Genomic DNA, 18,149 nt, shown 5'->3' with positions numbered 1-18,149 from the left:
GGACACGGATGCTGCCTAGAGGGAGTGAATAGATGGGTTAAAACTCTTACGATTATGGATTGGACAAATGCGGAATAAAACTAACATTTACTTTGTCAAGCACAATACCTATATAACTAGGATTCACCTATGTTCACCAACAACTTATGTTAAACAAGACTAACAACTATTTGATAGCAAGATATATAACTTCAAACACAAAGATTATCACAAAGTAAAATGAATAATAAAGAGTTCGGGTTGTGGTTTATGCTAGTCTAGCCAACAGTCTAGCGCACACGAGAGTCATTTTGGAGATTAACCGCGCTGTTGTGGTTTCTTCTCTTCGGTCTGTCGATCTTGATAGATCGAAATAATGTGCTACTTACGACTATGCGAAGTAACATACCCTGTATTTGCTCGCCACGTATCGAGCAAATACAAGGCTCTGTATCAAAAAAAATTGCTACGCATGAACCATTCCGTCGAACAGATTTAAAAAATACAAAACACGGGAGAATTCATAGATAGTTCTTCACATTGATCATAAATAAGGATATACAAAATTACGCGATCCTACTGGATCGCGACTTCTACAATGCTAGGGATGCGCCTAGTCGTCGAGGATGATGATCGGAGTGGTGGCGGCGGCGGCCTCCCGAGCCATCAGCTCCTTGACGTCCGCCCGAGCCTTGTCGGCGGCCTCCTTCTTGGACGCAGCCACCGCCTCCAAGAAGAGGGGGTCCTCCCCCTCCTCCGCCTCCTCTTCCTCGTCGCCGGCTCGCGGCGCTTCGCCGCTGGAGCTCCCCTCCCATGCGGTCTTCCACGCGCGCTCCTGCTCCCACGCGCGCTGCCACTTCTCGAAATCGCCGCCTCTCATCGGCTTCGATGGCGCGTCGACCTTGTGGTAGCGGCGCCCTCCGCGAAGTCCCGGAGCGTCGGCGGCATCCACTCGGAGCCGACGTACTTGCACGCCGCACGCCGACTCCCGGTGGCGGAGAATTTGCAGTGGAGATGCCACGCCTCCTCCACCGTGGCCGGCTTCGGTCCGGCGGCAGGCGAGAGGCTGCTCCTACGCCGTGCGCTCATGGCTGTCGGCGGTGCCAATGCGGCGGCGTGCGCGTGGGAATTGCTCGCCGGAGTGGTTATGGCTGGCGGCGGCGCACGGCGGGGCTAGGGTTGCGAGTGAGGGGTTGGACCCCCACTTGCACGTTCACCCTCTATTTGTAGGGGGCAGCGGGATGGGTTTGACGGGCCCCGTATTTTGCCGATACGGGCCGACCCAAATACGCTAGACGGCCTATTTCGCCCTCACCTCCTATTCCACCGAAATAATACGGGATACCAGCATTTTAAGAGGCCCGCTAGACATGCTCAAAGAAACCTAGACGACCATCGTCTAAATCAGACGAGAAGAGAGGGCAACATGGTGGCTCATCGCCTGCTCCCCTTGCTATCTAAAGGTATGATTGTTGCACCCCCATGGGGCTCTCACAGCGATTCTAGCTTCTGAGCCGTCGGATCTTCTCATCAGGTAATCTGGGCCGTTCATTCTTGGCTCAGAGTCTGCTAGATAAATCCATGCAACGGCCAATTGTTACCCGCCTCCGGCTGCCATGTGGGCCCCACCTTTGCCGGCCCCGCACGTCAGCGACCGTGGCTGGGATCTACGTCGGTGCGCATTGGCGTCGGCCAGGGGATCTCCACCCCGCAGGGGTATTTTTGGTATTTCACCGCGGCTCGTATAAAAGTGAGCCCCGGGTTGAAGAAAACCCTAGCCGCCGCCCACGCCCTGCCCCCGCATCGCGCCCCGCCCCGCACCCGCCCCGCCCGCCCCGCCTCGTGCCCCGCCCCCGCCCCCGCCCCGCCACCGCCCGTCCGTCCGGAGCACGGCGGCGCCGCGCGCGTGGCCGACGGCGACGCAGCGGGCCGACGGCTGCGCGGGACCCCTGGCGGAGAGCGGGCCTGGTGAGCAAGGCGGCTGGGCGGGCGAGCGCGTCGGGGGACGAGCAGAGGAGGAAGAGGACGACGGCGGCGCCGCGCAACCGCCTCCTCCTCTGCGCCAGCCCCACCGCACTGCGTCCTCCCGTGCTCATCTTCTCCTCGTTCGGGCTCTCCTCCGCGCCGCCTCTCCCGACCACGCGCTTCAGCCGTGGGCGATCGATCTGCGCCGGCGACGACGTGGAGGAGCACGCGGGGAAGATGGCGACCGGCGTGCTGATTTGGGCTCCTCCACCCACGCTCCTCCCCTACATGTTCCCTGTCCCTGCCTCTCCCCGTTCACGTTGACATGACCGGCATGGAGGAGCACACAGGGAACGGGCGGACCGATGTGGGGGACCGGCCGGAAGCACGATCCGCCGGTGGCGCTGCTGCTGCACGACATGCTTAGCCGCAGCTCAATCCACCAACAGCCAAGCCCCCCTCTCTCCTTCTCTTTCTTTGTTTGTGTGGATCCCCTTCTTTTAATTATTGTTTGGCAGATGTGAAACATCCTTGATTGTATCGGTTTGCTAACATTAATTCCCAAAACTTCTCATTTTGTTTCTGCAGATTTCCTTCGAAGAAGTACATGTGTGTTCTAGCTCAGCGGACATTAGACCAAGATCTGGTATGCCACTATTTTAAATGCCTAAATTTCACTATTTCTTTCTTTATCTTACGTTTCTTTATAGGAAGAAATTAAAGAGATAATCAATTGAAGTTGTGGATGGCATCTAATGCATTGATTGGCTGCTTTGAATAAATATGTGCTTAAGTTTGCCTTTGGGTGTCTTTTTTCCTCCAAAGGAATAAAGGATATATGAGGCAGTCAAGTTCCATCCTCTACTTTCCTATGATATAAATAGAAGAAGTGGATCTAATCTTTTTAGCAAAAGATTGTGCTATATTTAGTTCATGCATTTCCCTTTTAGGTCGCTCTGTATCACTACGTGCTTGAACTGTATGTTACATATGTATATTTCTTATATAGTGGAATTGGTTTGGTACCTTATGTTGAATACTTGATTTGGTATTCTCTCGCTGTAATGATATGTTTCCTCTTTGGAAAGATAGTTGTATTGGTTTGCCAAAATTAATCCTAAACCTTCCCGTTTAGTTTCTTTGGATTTCTTTTGAAGAAGTACATGTGTGTTCTTATTTTCTTACATTTCAACCCATGGCTATGGTTGCCAGCAGGAGGGACATAGCGGAATGAATGGAACGGAGAAAGAGGCTGCTGGATATGCAAAATTATTTGTAAAACATCTCTTCGGCATTCTGCTCTATATGAGTATTGTGAAGCACTCCAAGAGGTTATTGTTTTCTTTGTCAGAGTTATTCTTTTCTAAATTTAGCAAATATGTATCATTAAACTAAATTTAGGATGATTTGAATGCAAAAGTGATTGGTCTTCTGGCTACAATTTCTACTTGTGTTGGTACGGAGTTTACTTCACCATTATTGTGTTCATTTGAATGACCATAGAGTGTACTATTTTACCATTTTCCTTACGCACATAAATTGACTGTTAGTTTCGCTAGGAATCATCGCATAATTTGTTTGGATGTAGTTCTTTATTTTACTTTGCTTTAGATTTACCTTTTCAGTTCCATGCATTTTTTCCAAGAATGTGAATGCTTTTTCACCTGTTAGCTGCCTTTTGTTTTATTTTCCTTGATTCTTCATTCCCTAGAAGTACTTGATGTTGCGTCGTCATAAAATAATAACTGCATAAATCCTCACATAGTTATACAGGAGCCTGGTGGAGATACTACAGACATGTAGTTAAAATATTTTTAATAACGACTTTATCTTAGTGCCATCACTGTTACGAGATGGCTTTACTTGTTAAAAAGGATAATATGGAACAAAGTTCATGTTTACATATTTGAAGGGAAGTTTTTAGGACAATAGCTTATTAATCCAAATGCTCTATGTACCTTTTGTTCACATGGTCACGGGCTTTATATTTGTTTGCTGACCTCCACTGGGTTCTATATCAAGCTAATGCAACTAGTGTATCATTTCGTTTAGAATTGGTACTATTACTAGCTTCAGATGGTATGATTGAACAATTGTTCTTGTTCTACAAAAAACCAAATATGTGTAACTGCATGTCCCAATTACAAATTTGATAAGCATAACTGAAGTGAATGGATATTGATAATTACCTGTTTTGAATTTTATTGATGCAGAAGTGGAGATTCAAGTTGTGCACGGTTTTTGGTTCATCATACCATGGTAAAGTCCTTATTCTCTGCCCAGGTTCGACCAAATACAGCGCGCAGATAATGATTTTTTATAATAATATTTTTTCATCCTCTATAATCATTTTCATATTCGTGCGTGAGTGATAGGAATCATGATCGGTTGCATGTTAGTCCTTTAACATAGTGTGCTGCAGCCTTGTGGGCTTCTGTTTTTTGTTAGCTAAATATAAGTTCTTTGATATCCCATCATACTTTTTGTTGTCTACTACTACTATTTATTCTGGATAAAAGCACGATTGCTCGGCTCTTTTCTTATGTTCATGCTCCTTTGTGAGTGCATTTTTTTCTTGGACAGAAATACAACATTCTAAATTAACTTATTTCCGAACTTCTGATATTCTGCAGGTTTTGACCATTTTGTAGGTTCCCTGTTGCATAGGTGTTCTTCGGGTTGACTTTGCATTGTCAGAACATGGCTTAAAACTATGCTCTGCTAATTGGTTGTCTTTGACCTTCTATGAAAGTGCTCAGTAATTTCCTACAAATTTGGAAGATCATTTATTACTAAAGATGTCAAACTGAATCAGTTGTATTTGAAAGATCATTTATCACTACACAATGATTGGTACATGAGCATCCTAATTATAGCTAATTATTTTGGTGGTCAAACCAGTGTGTAAATAAGCGAATTTTAACATTCCCTTAAATTTTCTGTGCGCCTTTCTAAAACCAGTGGTATTTACCGAGATACTGGATTTTATGTTATTTTAATGTTTTGCATACACTGCGATATTATTTTTCTGCATTTCGCCCTGCTTGTGTTATAGGATTAATTGGTGATCTTATATGAATTTATTGTGGTTCCTCTGTTTCTCGACAGGTACATGATGCATGTCCTACTATCTTCAATATCAGTGAGAATTGCATGCCCATAAGGTTTTCTTATTCGATAATGTGGTTTGGTGTTTGATACTTGGTAACAACTAATGTTTTCATGGTCTACTGGCTAGATGAGTTTACTCCCTTTCTGGGAAGTGGGAACATGTGGTATCAATATTTAGCTGAACCCGCATATTGTCTCTACTAAAGTTTCTGTATTGGTTATCCTTCATTAAGGTATTTTGACTCAATAGAAGCAGGACCCTGTGACTTTTGTCCTTGCTGATGACAAGTCACAGTGAGATATTTTTGTCATCTAAGATTTCTATATGGTTACGTTTATGTTCATAGGTAGGCTCACAGATCCCCCTTTTTGTTTTCTATTTAACCACGGAGACCGTCTTAAAGGTCTGCTAAGAGATGATTGCTTGGACTATTTTTACAATAAAAATATACTCTGTTTTAGATTATGGTCCACTAAAACTGCCATGCATTCTAATTATTTTATGAATGTCCATCCAACTAACTAGATTGCTTACTTTTTTTTCACATGTATGGATTTCTTACTTGGATGTACATGATGCAAGAACTCTCCTTTGACTACGGGTATTGCGTCTACAGGTGGATTTATAGAAATTTGGATTTATCTTTTCCTTCGAGTTGAGAATTTTATCATATTATATATATCTTCCGTTGGCCATATGTTTGATCCTACACAAGAGGGCCACACTGAATTTCACAACAATCATGTAGGTGAGGCTATGCTTCACCACCTCCCCCTTTTCTTTCATAGTTCATACTTTTCCTTTATTAGATCCATAGAGTATAGTGCTGCATAAGTTACTCTACTCTATTTCTGTATTGAAATGTATACTATGGCAGTAGGCTATTTTTCCCATTAATGTTTGTGGTTTCGAGTTAAAAAGGGTTCATATTTGTTGTTTTATTTACTCAACAATGCTTGTGCTTCATAAAATAAAATATGATTATTTGTTTTGCTGAGGAATGGCACTCTCGACAAAGTGAATGACATGCCAGCATTGGCAACGTAGGGTCAAATATTTATTTCTCATACCTTTGGAACTTAAACTCACCTTTGATGGTATATTTAATATTTAAGTGTCTGGTGGATCATGGATGATATTTTTTACCTTTGTTGGTTCGTGAAAAGTAAAGTGCTTTTATTACTAGAAGAATCTGTAGAGAAGAATGATAGAACTAATATGTGGAAGTCGAATATGAATTTGCAGCGGGCAATGCATCCTATTGCGTATTATAGAAATTGTTTGCATCAACTTGGCATAATATATTTAGTTACTTTTTAGTTATTAAAAAGTCAAACTGTAAAACCAGCAAGAAAGACTTCAAATTTCAGAGGAGGAAACTCAGCACACATGAACAAATAAAAGGGACGGGTGGGGGATAAGATCTGCTTCATGTACTAAAGGATCAGACACAAGGGGAAAATAGCAATTTTTCAGAGCTTACAAGCAAAATTAAAAGTATAGAAGCAGCATTATACCAGGAAACCACAAGTTTGTACTTCAAAATCTATGAGTTAATATGTAATATCTTACAATAATTGCACCATGTTGTATTGTACCATGTGTATCAAACAAGTTAAAAAGATGATGGCTGGATTCTTACTTGGACCCCCACAGAAATCCCATAGTCGATGTCGAACAGAAATTGCCTGGCAATTATTGTAAGATATCATACCTTGTTTGAGAAGAAAACATCCACATTATATACTTTCAGCATTTACTTGTACTGATCGATGTTATTTTCATCATAAGATTTAGGTAGATGTCATTTCTACCACAGTTGGTGTCTCTGAGCTTATTAGTGAACTATTACTTTCAATCATTTTCTACTTTTCTTTAGCGATGGCAAACTGCTCAATCTCTCTGTACAACTCCTGGGCGGAGAGAATATTCGTATTTAGTGACTAGCAAAGTATACTTCCTTTTAGTAACTTTATTCATGATACGTGCATAAACCATCAAGATTTCTTTTGCTAAACCAGAAACCAATCTTTGCTTCTGTTTCTTGAAGGACCCATTTAGCCTAGCCAGATTAGCAGTTTGTATAGTGCTGTCTTTATTAGATGACTTCTAAACAAGAAACAAATATTGGCTTCTGTGTTTTGAAGAACCCATTTACGCTAGCCAGATCAGCAATTCGCATAGTATTGCCTTTATTGGTTGGCTTCTGGTAAAAGTTCAATAGGAATTGGCAAATTAGAACCAAAAGTTTACCAGTAGGTCTCACGAATACATGTTACATATCGTAGGATGGAAACAAAATGCCTTTGCATTGCTACATCATGTTTGGTTCTGGGGACTCATCATTGTATCTTGAGGGAAAAGGTTTAGAAAACCATTAAAACTGAATCTTAGGTGAGTTCTCAGTTTCAAGTTTAATAGCTATTATTTGGAGTTATCTGTTAATTCCTCCTATTATCATGTTTAGCTGTCCTGGTTTTCAAGGCTTCTTTTCTGATTTATATTAGCGACACGGGAAAGAAATAACTAATTCACACTCTTCTACTATTGCAGATTTTCTTTAAAAACTATTTTAATGTTAGCAAGAATTAACTAATTCTTTTTTACTCTACCATTGCAGGTTTGCTTCAAAGACTATTTTCACCAGATCAACAATTGGAAGATTTTTTTAACCTCCCCTTGCAAGATTTTCAATATGGTTCTACTATTTCCGCATGAAGCTTATTACTTAATGAAATATACCGTTTATTATGTACAAAGATTGATTGACATCAGCTCTCTGATGTACAGGTATGCATAACAGCTTACAAGCTTTATAGGTATGCACAACAACCTTCAGATCAAACATCTCAACTGTACTTTCAAAATTGGCATGCCTCCTATTATGTTTTTGAACTGGCTGATCTGAAAGTAACGACTAATGCAAGCATGACCGGAGGATAGTCGCTCTTAGGACGCATCCAAACCGTCTGTTTGCGGTACAACTAAGGTATTTACATTGTTGGATGCAAGCTCGATCAAACGGCCAGAAAGCAACTCTAACAAGTATCTCAGGAATTACGTTAGAATTTAACATATTTAGAGCTCAAACAAAAATTATGCTTAATTTCTTTCCACCTAAATGAACAAGCATGGCATTTTCTACCAACTTAATAAGAGCTTAGAGATGAATATTAGATTTTGGCTGAAATGTTATTTTTGTGCTATAGTTGTTTGAGAAGTAATTATTTCCTGGTTTTCTCTGCATTAGAAAATCAAGAAGTTAATTCAACAATGCCCTATTTCAAATAAAGTATGTTCCTCCTATCCTCAAGTTAATCATTTTAATCTTCTTCCTTTTGTTTCTATTCTGTAGGCATGAAACAAACACTGAGTTCGAGACACCTTCAATTATTTCAGATCTGGATTATTTTTAGTGATGACCAAATTCCACAAATAAAGTATGTTCCTATGATCCTCAAATTTATCATTTTAACCTTCTTCTTTATTTATTTTCTGCAGGAACGAAACACACACTTGGTGGACACTGATGTAGCCTGCTATGTGGATTCTTAAATAGATTTATACATGAATGCTAAAGCTCCATGGTGAATCATGGTTTTGTCTTTGATTACTGCTTCCAATCATGGTATAGCTGAAGTAAGATGTTGATTGTGCAGTAGCGCGAGTTGAGGAACCAAGTGAAAACTTTATTTATAAAACCAAAAATATTAAATGAGGTATATTTGTTACAAACTAGCATCCGTATTCATCCGGTGTAACAATCAAAGAGAGGTATTTGTTGTTTTTGTTAAGTTCATACCTTCACGTGAATGTACATACCACCGAATGTATGTGCTCCATCTGAGTGTATATTGTGCTTTTTACCTTGTCATTTATAGGGTGTTATTGTAATACATTTTCCTTTTCTCCTAACTGTCTAAGAGTTTTCTACTATGTTCGTGATTTTGCTTACTTTGATACAAAATGTTATGTGAATTTTACGGGGTCGTGCGCCAAGGCGCACATCTAAATCTAGTTTATTTTGTGCGTTGCGGCTGATACCCTTGCTAAGATGCAAGATCTGGTGGAAGCTGCATCTGGCTGAATCAGTTACCGGACGTTATCTGCGATCTTGTAAATCAGGACCAAAGCTCGACCGTTTACTCGATATAAAATAATAATGCTCTCTTACACTCAATTTTTCTTTCTTTTACAATCGGGCACCACGAGGGTTGGTATGGTGTGGAAGATTCAAAGTCCAGAATCTTGGAGTAAGTTGAGCAGGATGAATTCAAAGTTTTTTCTAGTCTTGTAAGCTCCACCGAACTTTGTCGTGGCTTCCGTGGATGTACCGTTTGTCTGCTATCCGGTCAAAGTCTGTAGCCGTGATTGTGTTTGTTTAACACATAATAACAGCAAGGCTAGTCAGATACGTTTCGATACCAGCCAGCCACTAACTCCCGTTGGATAAGTAAGTTGTCTGATAGCTGCACGTCTCAAAAATCAACACAAAAGGCGATCTTGGTACCGTTCGTCAATAGGGGGGGGGGGGGGAATGTTCTCCAAATTTTGCATCACCAAAGTTGAAAAATAAACTACACTCCCGGTGCAGCTGGAAAGGACAACTGGTGGTAGTAGGAGTTATAAAAGCAGCAGGGCATTTACACTGGCCTGCAGCGGTCCCACCCATGTGTCAGCTGCTGAGCTGTGGTTCGCTTCGCTGGTGGTCCATGCCCACGACGGTGGCACAACGCCCGCGCCGCGCCTCGCCTCCACGCGCTTCCGGATTCAAAATTTTCCGAGCGAGGCTGTCTGGCTGGCATGGCATGGTATGACCGGGGTGGCATCCGGCGAAATTTCTTTTCAGATCCGGTGGTACTACCTACTACTCTCTCTGCTTTGCAACCGGCGGCATGGTTCGGCCGGCGTATTTGCGACAACAGCCCTCGCGTTGCTTCAAATTGCGTCGCGTTCCTTCAAATCACTAATCACAACTCGCCATCACCTCTTTTCCTTTCGTTCAGATCCTTCGTCTTATCCATTTGAAAAAACTATCATTATCTTAAGAGCAAGGATCCGTTCCTCTAGTCAGCAGTCATGTGCAATGGCAGATCTATAAACTTCTGCAAACCTGGGCAAACTACAAAAAGCTCATAGTCATGTTATTATTATTTACATCCCACTAAACGGTTTTGGGGAGGTCGGCCTTCCCAATGTCACTTTTCGGCCAACAGAATTCGACACCTAGGGATGAAGCTCAAAGCGGCGTGGGCCATCGTTATCGGTGAGAGAGGGGGGAAACCCCCATTTCACCCCTCTCCGCCTACACCGTTTCCAACCGCCAGATAAGGCAGGCCCGTCGAGCAAGTCCACAACGCACCCACCTCGCTAGTCATCGACCCTAGATCCGTCGTCGTAGTCGTCCGCAGGCAGTTCCGGGTCCCCTCTTGGCCAGCCTACTCGAGGGGTGTTCGGTGAATTTGCATGAGATGAATTCCAACGACGAGAAGATGGCCGCTGCTCCGCTGTAGAAAGAGGCCAATGCTGCTGCCGACCATGTGGATATCCTCTTTGCTCTCCTAGCCATGTACGTCTCGGATTAAAGCCGCCTCAATTTTGTTTTATGTCTAAACCGCTTCAAGAAATCACTTGAGTTATGGTGCCTAGTCAATCTCGAATGTCTATCTAAACTGGAAAGACGCTAGGTCCGCTGATGATCATGGGAGAAGGACACACTATGGACCGCCGATCGCCTTCGCAAAAGAGGGATGCAACCTCCGCCCGAGTGCCCTCTTTTTTGCCAAGAGCCTAAGACATCCAATCGTCTGATGCTGCAATGCTCTTTCGCGAGAGTAATCTAGTTCAACATGCTCTCGCCGATAAACCTCTGTTTCCCGAGTGCCCTCTTTCTTCCAACAACTCACTGGTCATCTTGGTAGCAAGATAGGTTTTGTCTAGAAAAGACAAAATAAAGTACTCGCCAGGTTTGCGTCCACATTGTGGGAAGGTAATGTGTTCAAGTTGATGGAAGAACAATTCTTTTTTCTCTTATTGTAGATGAAAATTAAGCTGTTTGGTCCTAGTTTTCCAAATCTTGTAATATATGTTACTTCTCTACCTTAATATAGAACACACATATATTGCGTCTTTTTGAAAATGATCATGGGAGAGGGCACGTCAAGCTGAGAAACCGTGAATGTATTTACGAGGCAATATATTCCACCCTAACTTCACCAAACCCATTGTAAAAGTTGTTCTTTGGCAGCATATCGCCAAACAGCTTGTGGCGTTTTGTCAACATATATCTTGCAATAAAGTGCATGTCGCTTCGCCTAGATCAACAATGACAAACATTAAAGGTGAGTGCAAGAATGGGCATGATAGACGTGAGGCACATGGTGTGTACCAAGTCATGAATACCAAATAGATAATTAATGCATAATAGACGAAACATTTCTGGGAGACAACAATATAGGAAAGAAGAATAATTTCCTGGTGGTGACTTCATTAATATCATCATACGAAATAACTCAACAAAGTGGTTGTAAATCATGGCCAATGATATAACAAGCTTGCATTAAAAAATGTTACTCCATCATCATTAGTCCATTAGCCTTGGTTAGACTAACTCAAAGACATCCTCCTACAATATGTTTTGAGCAACAAGGTAATATAATGACCACTTTCGGTATTCAATGCGACTACTACCAAACTTTCAAGGAAATCACCAAAATGACATAAAGAATCGCAAAGTATTGCAAGTTGTTTGTCTTGATTTCATTCATTGTTTTTATAGACTTAGAGCAGTTTTACCTCCGTTTCAAGGAATAAGGCGCACACGTATTCCAAGACGAACTTTGACCATAGAAATTGAGTAACAAAATCTTGATTATATTATAAGTATATAGTATCGTTGGATTCGTATTGAAAAGCACTTTTTAATGGTACTAATTTCATACAAACGATGTTTATCTATTTGAAGTAATTCTTGGTCAAACAAAAAGCTCGTAAAACAAGGACGCCTTATTCCTTGAAACGGAGGTAGTATTAATATTTACTACTAGAAACTACTCTATCGGTTCCTGAAAAGAGAGCGTGTACAGTTTTGTCAACATAAAACAATGTAAGGTTAACCAACTTTGCAAAAAAACTTTAACATATGTATAATACAAAACCAATATCATTAGAAGCATATTGAAATATGTTGATTTTTTCAAATAGTTGGTGTAACATTACACTGTTTGACTTTTAAAATTTTTATTGGGTTTCTTTTCTAGAAAGGAGGAAGTACTATTAGCATAGGACTCATCGCAAAGAACCATAATCTCAATATTTGAACCCTTTGTGCAATAACAAGAACATAACTCAACCATCGCTAAAAAAAAGAACATAACTCAACCAAATTATTAGTTGCACAAAACTGTTTTTCAAAGCCACCAAGTTAAGGGCCCTGTTCGTAATACCGACGAAATCTGGGGTAAATCCCGGGAGAGCCTAAACGGTGGCGCGTTATAAGTACGGAGTGGGGCTCCGACACGGGCCGTCTCCATCACAGATTCCGAGAGCTCCCAAGGTAGCAGCGCGGCTCCCCACCTCCCCACCACATCCCGCCGGTCGCCTCGCCGCTCGCCGCCGCCACTGCCGAGATGGGGTTCGTGTCCTTCATCGGGAGGGTCCTCTTCGCCTCCGTCTTCCTCCTATCCGCCTACCAGGAGTACGCGCCTCCTCTCACCTCCTCCTCCTCCTCTATTACCCCCCATTGTCGTCGTCCGTGCTCGCTGCGGCCGATTCGAGGCTAGTTTCGTTGGATCTGACACGACGTTCGCTAAATCGCGCGCTGTATCGGCCGTAGTGTTTGGATCTAGCGTTTATTAGCGCGCTTGTCGCGTCTCGGAACGTCAAAGCGCCTGGATCTGGCGAGACGCTCCAGCCTGGTCCATGAAAAATTGGAAGCGGCCGAAATTTGGTTCCTGGGCCTTCTGATCTAACCCGGGTTTGCTGAATTGCGGCATTGACCTGTGTATTTATGGCGAAAATTTCCTTAGATGCTGTATTTTTCTTGGTTCTCGCTTTCTGATCTGATGTGGGCCAGACTTGTATTGTTATTGTTTAGTGTGATTGCTCTATCAGCGTGGTAAATAATGTGGACCAGCCATCTTGGATGTATCAGCTTATCCATCCAATTGTCGAATCGGCTTTTGTTTGTGTGGTTTCATGCCTAATACGAAGACTCTGGCCATTGTATTTGCATTATCGATGCACGCCACAATTATTGAACTGGTGCCATCTTCAATTCTGTTCTTATGTTAGATACCTGATGACTTTTACTGTTGCTTGCTGAAATACATGGAGACTTCCTGTTAAACATGCAAATGTCGTGTTAGTGCTGTATTTGATTGAGTCGCAGCAGTAATTTGATATGACTGAGACCATTACTGATTTTCTGTGATTAATGCTGATAACCCAACTCTTGTTTCCACCTAATATACTGCTACTGACTGATTTAAGGGGATGAGTTTTTTGAAGTTCTGGGCCTATATGGGAGTTTTTATTAATTAGCTTGGATACCCTTTGGTCAAGTAGCTCGTTCTAAACATGAGGTGACAATCCAATAGATGTATTGAAAAGCTGTTAGGTTAGCATGTATTCACTGGATCATAATGATGATTGTAGTTAATGTCATGTTGTATGTTGATGACTTAAGTTCTGAAGAAAATACCATACCTAAATGAATGCTGATTTTAAGTTGCTTTGATTGCAGGTTCAATGAATTTGGAACTGATGGTGGGCCAGCTGCCAAGGCTCTTAAGCCTAAGTTCAACAGTTTCACCAAAAATATTTCTGCGCAACTGGGAGTTGTGGTGCCCCATGTTGAGGTGCGAATTTTCTTTATTTGTGATATCTTTATGCAGCCTTAATGTTGCTAGTCATTAATCTGTTTGCTTTCTGTTCTGTATCTATCCAGTTGAAGCATGTCATTGCTGCTACCATTGGCCTGAAGGGTCTGGGAGGTCTCCTGTTCATTGTTAGCAGCCAGTTTGGGGCTTATCTCCTGGTATGTTCCGAGCTGTCGCCACACTGTATACAGATTAATTTACTTTCTTTTTTGCCTTTCCATCTATATCAACGTTACTACAGCATATAATTAAATTGTTTTCCATATCTAGAAGTATGGATCAATTTTAATTCTCAGGACTACATAATAATGTTGAATCGTATGGGTACAAATATGTTAGTCCACAGTATGGAAATATCATCAATTATCTGCTCAATATTTGTTTGAGGAATGAGAAGAAACAAAACAACTGAATTATTTGCACAATGTTGGTTGATTTTTCATTCCAATTTAAACATGTGTGTATTGCTTGTGTCCACTAAGATTTTCTTAAATGCCAATGTGTTTTGCCTTCAGAAACTATTGTGTATGGGACATCCAACTTTTGGTTCAATAGTCCTCTTCCATGTATTCATGAGATCTGAAAATTTTGGCTTAGCCTATATGTTTTTGAAGGTGTTCCGTATCTAATGGTCTTGCATATAGTTGTTTTTAGCAAATTGGTTAGGTTACTGTTATCTTGTTTTGGCCTCTGGTACCATGCTGAAAGAAGTATGATCTCTCTCCCCCATCATTCCACAGACTACCAACTGATAGATATGTACTACTCGCCTGCCACCTGTGTGCCTATGTAATGACGTGTCTTCTTATGGCATCAGCTGAATGATGGGCTCTTGTTCTACCTGGTCTCTTGTTGTATGCTTTTGTGTATTTTGCTCTGTGCTTTTGTGGACATTGTAATATCAGAGTGGCAGATTCATTAAGTTTTAGGCTGCTTGTCTTCCACCGTGCTGATATGTGGTGTTTTGGTTAGCTTCCCTAATTCCTCCTGCACTATCTAATGATGTTTTCTGTCTCTCCAGGCGCTCTACCTTGCGTTCATCACCCCTGTTGTCTACGACTTCTACAACTACGACATGGAGAGGGCTGAGTTCGTGCAACTCTTCATCAAATTCACACAGGTAAGACAGAGATATTCACCAGTTAGCAGTTACTGTTGAATGATGAAGATATATTCCATGACAGCTGAATAACCCCTGACCTCTCCTGTAATTGTAGAACGTGGCACTCTTTGGAGCCCTCCTCTTCTTCCTCGGCATGAAGAACTCCATCCCCAAGAGGCAGCCCAAGAAGAAGACAGCCAAGTCCAAGACTAACTAGAACATTTCAGATAGCTCTTGCTGTAGCGGCCTAAGGCTTTGTGGAGGAGACGGTCTTATTTAACAAGCTACCGTACCTGTTCCTGTTCCGCTCCTTATATGTAACAGATGATCAGATCCTTTTTGAAGGGTGTGGGTGGTTACCCTTGAGGTGTGGGTGGCGGTTTAGAGATACTAGATTGTATCACTATTATGTACTCCGATTTGTTTGGTGTAGGCTGCAAGGTCTTAAGATTATCCATTTATTTACTTTGTGACCAGTCTTGTCACTTGAGATATGTTGATTTTTGGTGTGATGTTTCAGCTCGCTCATTGAATGGTACATGCACAGCATCGATTGCAATCATCCAGGATATCCAACTCTTGCAGCTCTGGATCTGCAAATCTAATCATCAAGGCCAGATGGTTGCTGGTTGGTGCCCTAGTGATGAACCAGAGGTCATGTAATTGTGCACGGAAAGTTCAAATTTTCATGTAGCAAGCCTTGAATGGAATAATCCCATGTTCCTGTACATTAGCGAACAGACATATTCGATGAGCTGTTAACTTTCCAGTTTTTTCGATTGATGTGGAAGACCTTAGGACTTGAAGACATCAGAGACATGGTGGCTAATTGTGCCAAACTGAAGGGCACTGGTAGTACAATGCGCCGTGGGGAATGGACAAAACCTAGTAGAAGCGAAGTGTATAAACTGAATGTGAATGCAGCTGTTAATCCGGATTCAGGGAGAGGAGCAACTGGAGTGATCATAAGGGACTCTGGGGGAACTTTATAGCTGCATGTTGTGATTATACTGGATTTGCGATCGATGCGGCGGCAATGGAAGCCTCAGCTTTGCTAGCCGGTCTTCAACTGTCAGACCAGTTTGGAGCTCACTCCTTGGTGGAATTTGATTCGATGGAAGTGGCAATAGCTGTCCACAATCCATCTGAGTATAGAGGCGTAGGTGCGGTAATCATTGACGACTGCCGGCAACTGCTAATGGCACTCGGCATGGCGATGATCCAGCACTATCCGCGAGAAGCTAATGGCGCTCGGCATGGCGACAATCGAGCACATTCGCTTGCCTGCCACGGTACTTCCACAGGGTGCGACAGAGTTTTGGTTGGATGAGCACGGTGCTACACAGGGTGCGAGGAAGTTTTGGTTCGATAATACTTCAGCCAAACGGCCCAATTCACCAGCAAATAACCGATCGGGCCAATTCTCGAGCACATAACACCGATCGCTTCCTTTCCTTTTTCTTTTAACTGGGTGAGCTTTATTCATTAGGCAACCAAAGTTTTACAATCACGCATGAGTGAACCCAGCACGCAGGAAGGGACATTCTCATGCAACACACCACACTCACTCTTGCCTAATTGCGCTAAATCGTGCGCCACTATATTACTCACCCTAGACACACCGATCGCTTCCTTTCCGTATCAATTCTTTTTGTATCTGGATTTCTGGTCATTAGTCCCACCTCGGTTCCTTATCGAAACTTCAACCAGTTCATTTACCCGCACATTGGCTGAACTATCAGAAAGGTGTCTCCAAAATAAAGCAACAGATTGGCTAATTAACTGACACGAGAGTTGGTGCACGTATGGATGGATGTGGATATGAACTGTGCTCCTCTCTGAAGAGGTGTGCCGTGAGAATAATAAATATTTGGTAGAAATTTAACCTGGCTAAGCTCGGAAGCTAATAAATCAAACACGTCACACCACTTGATTTTTTTAGAGAATGGAAAAATGATTAAGCATGCCCAAGACATTTTATTATTGTTAGTCTAATATACATTGAATTTATTTGTAACAAAACAAAGCACGTATAAAAAGGATAATAGTCCCTTGATTTTGATGTTATGCCGACTCCCACGGAAATCCGTCCGCCCATGCTCAATTGTGCCTGCATGGACGATGCCCTAGGTGTGAAATGCCGCAACAAACGTTGATCAGAGGAAACGGTCCGCCGTCTTGAGTCGTGATAAAACAGTTCGATGCAACGATGCAGTGACTCACGACGAGACCATGAGCGCTTTCTCATAGCAAGAACCATGGGAAGATCAACACATAAGGAAATTTCAGTGGACGAAGCATCCAATTTCGTAAAATTCTAGGGTACAGATAGGCGATGGACGAACCGCTCTACACCATAAACTCCAAGGTTGAGAGGAAGAACCAGCTCATGTATAAGCTGAAGGATGGTGACGAGCAACAACATGAACACGAATAAACCCGTAGTAAAGCATGGACAATTTTTCTAGTCTTTTCTTATTCCTGTGATTGTAGATGATCATGTTTTCATTCATAATAAAGTCACCTACAAGTTCAAATGAAAAAACCAGAGGTTATATAAAAATATATCAACCAGAGTCCAGAGGTGATTACTCATGAGCGTTCAGCCAGAACGAATCCCATCGTAAAGGATATGCCCCTAACACTAAATGGGCGCAAATCGCCAATCCCTATTCACCACCCATTAGCGAGGCTTAATACGCCCCGGACGCATGCGGGAGCGAACGGGCCACGGTCCATCTGGATGGTTTTTCTTTTTTGTGTTTTTTCGTCGGTTCTCGTTCCGGTTGCATCGGTTTTTCGCTTTTACCTGTTCCTTCTTTTTTTTTCCGGTTTTTTTCTTTTTCTGTTTTTTTCTTTTTTCTGTTTTAAGCATTTTTCAAATTCGAGCAAATTTTAAATTTAAGCATTTTTCAAATTCGAGCAAATTTTAAAATTGAGTATTTTTCATATCTGAGAAAGTTTCGTATTTGAGTATTTTTTTAAATTCGAGCAAATTTTAAATTCGAGCTAATTTTGAACTCGAGCAAAATTTTAAATTTGAACATTTTGTAACTCGGTTTATTGTAGATATGTTTTTCATTTAATATTTTTGTCAGCGCAAAAAGGTATG

At 42.1% G+C, this 18,149-nt stretch overlaps 2 protein-coding genes across 22 annotated transcripts; both read left to right on the top strand.

The window, feature by feature from the left end:
- Nucleotides 1-4,628: 4,628 nt before the first annotated feature.
- Nucleotides 4,629-8,855, top strand: LOC124701445. 21 transcript variants are annotated; one of them, XR_007002059.1, is made up of 4 exons: nt 4,629-5,804; nt 7,345-7,450; nt 7,847-7,875; nt 7,984-8,855. XR_007002059.1 is itself a non-coding variant. In XM_047233505.1 (4 exons), exons 1-4 carry the CDS (start codon nt 5,381-5,383, stop codon nt 8,470-8,472), a joined length of 381 nt encoding a protein of 126 aa, XP_047089461.1. In that variant the 5' UTR covers nt 4,629-5,380; the 3' UTR covers nt 8,473-8,855. The 21 variants fall into 21 exon arrangements, 1 of the variants encoding a protein (XP_047089461.1); XM_047233505.1 differs by lacking the exons at nt 7,345-7,450; nt 7,847-7,875 and adding an exon at nt 7,677-7,846 and having other exon boundaries at nt 4,629-5,402; nt 5,673-5,800; nt 8,412-8,855; XR_007002063.1 differs by lacking the exon at nt 7,345-7,450 and having other exon boundaries at nt 4,630-5,804; nt 7,984-8,045; nt 8,558-8,855.
- A 3,741-nt stretch (nt 8,856-12,596) lies between these two features.
- LOC124695627 lies at nt 12,597-15,529 on the top strand. The gene is made up of 5 exons (XM_047228454.1): nt 12,597-12,752; nt 13,800-13,914; nt 14,004-14,093; nt 14,957-15,055; nt 15,153-15,529. The coding sequence occupies exons 1-5, from the start codon at nt 12,685-12,687 to the stop codon at nt 15,252-15,254; spliced, it is 474 nt and encodes a 157-aa protein (XP_047084410.1). The 5' UTR covers nt 12,597-12,684; the 3' UTR covers nt 15,255-15,529.
- Nucleotides 15,530-18,149: the final 2,620 nt, after the last annotated feature.

The sequence above is a fragment of the Lolium rigidum genome, chromosome 3, assembly GCF_022539505.1.
Source record: "Lolium rigidum isolate FL_2022 chromosome 3, APGP_CSIRO_Lrig_0.1, whole genome shotgun sequence".
Taxonomy (NCBI): Eukaryota; Viridiplantae; Streptophyta; class Magnoliopsida; order Poales; family Poaceae; genus Lolium; species Lolium rigidum.
This window is presented reverse-complemented; position numbering and strand designations above follow the sequence as displayed.

Bases quoted from the DNA above. Each gene is read 5' to 3' on its own strand.
- LOC124695627 (XM_047228454.1), top strand. From the start codon at position 12,685: ATGGGGTTCGTGTCCTTCATCGGGAGGGTCCTCTTCGCCTCCGTCTTC. The intron at 12,753-13,799 runs GTACGCGCCTCC...CTTTGATTGCAG, and splicing joins CTCCTATCCGCCTACCAGGA to GTTCAATGAATTTGGAACTG. The intron at 14,094-14,956 runs GTATGTTCCGAG...CTGTCTCTCCAG, and splicing joins AGTTTGGGGCTTATCTCCTG to GCGCTCTACCTTGCGTTCAT.
- LOC124701445 (XM_047233505.1), top strand. From the start codon at position 5,381: ATGGTTACGTTTATGTTCATAG. The intron at 5,403-5,672 runs GTAGGCTCACAG...TTGCGTCTACAG, and splicing joins GGTTACGTTTATGTTCATAG to GTGGATTTATAGAAATTTGG. The intron at 7,847-8,411 runs GTATGCATAACA...TCTATTCTGTAG, and splicing joins ATCAGCTCTCTGATGTACAG to GCATGAAACAAACACTGAGT.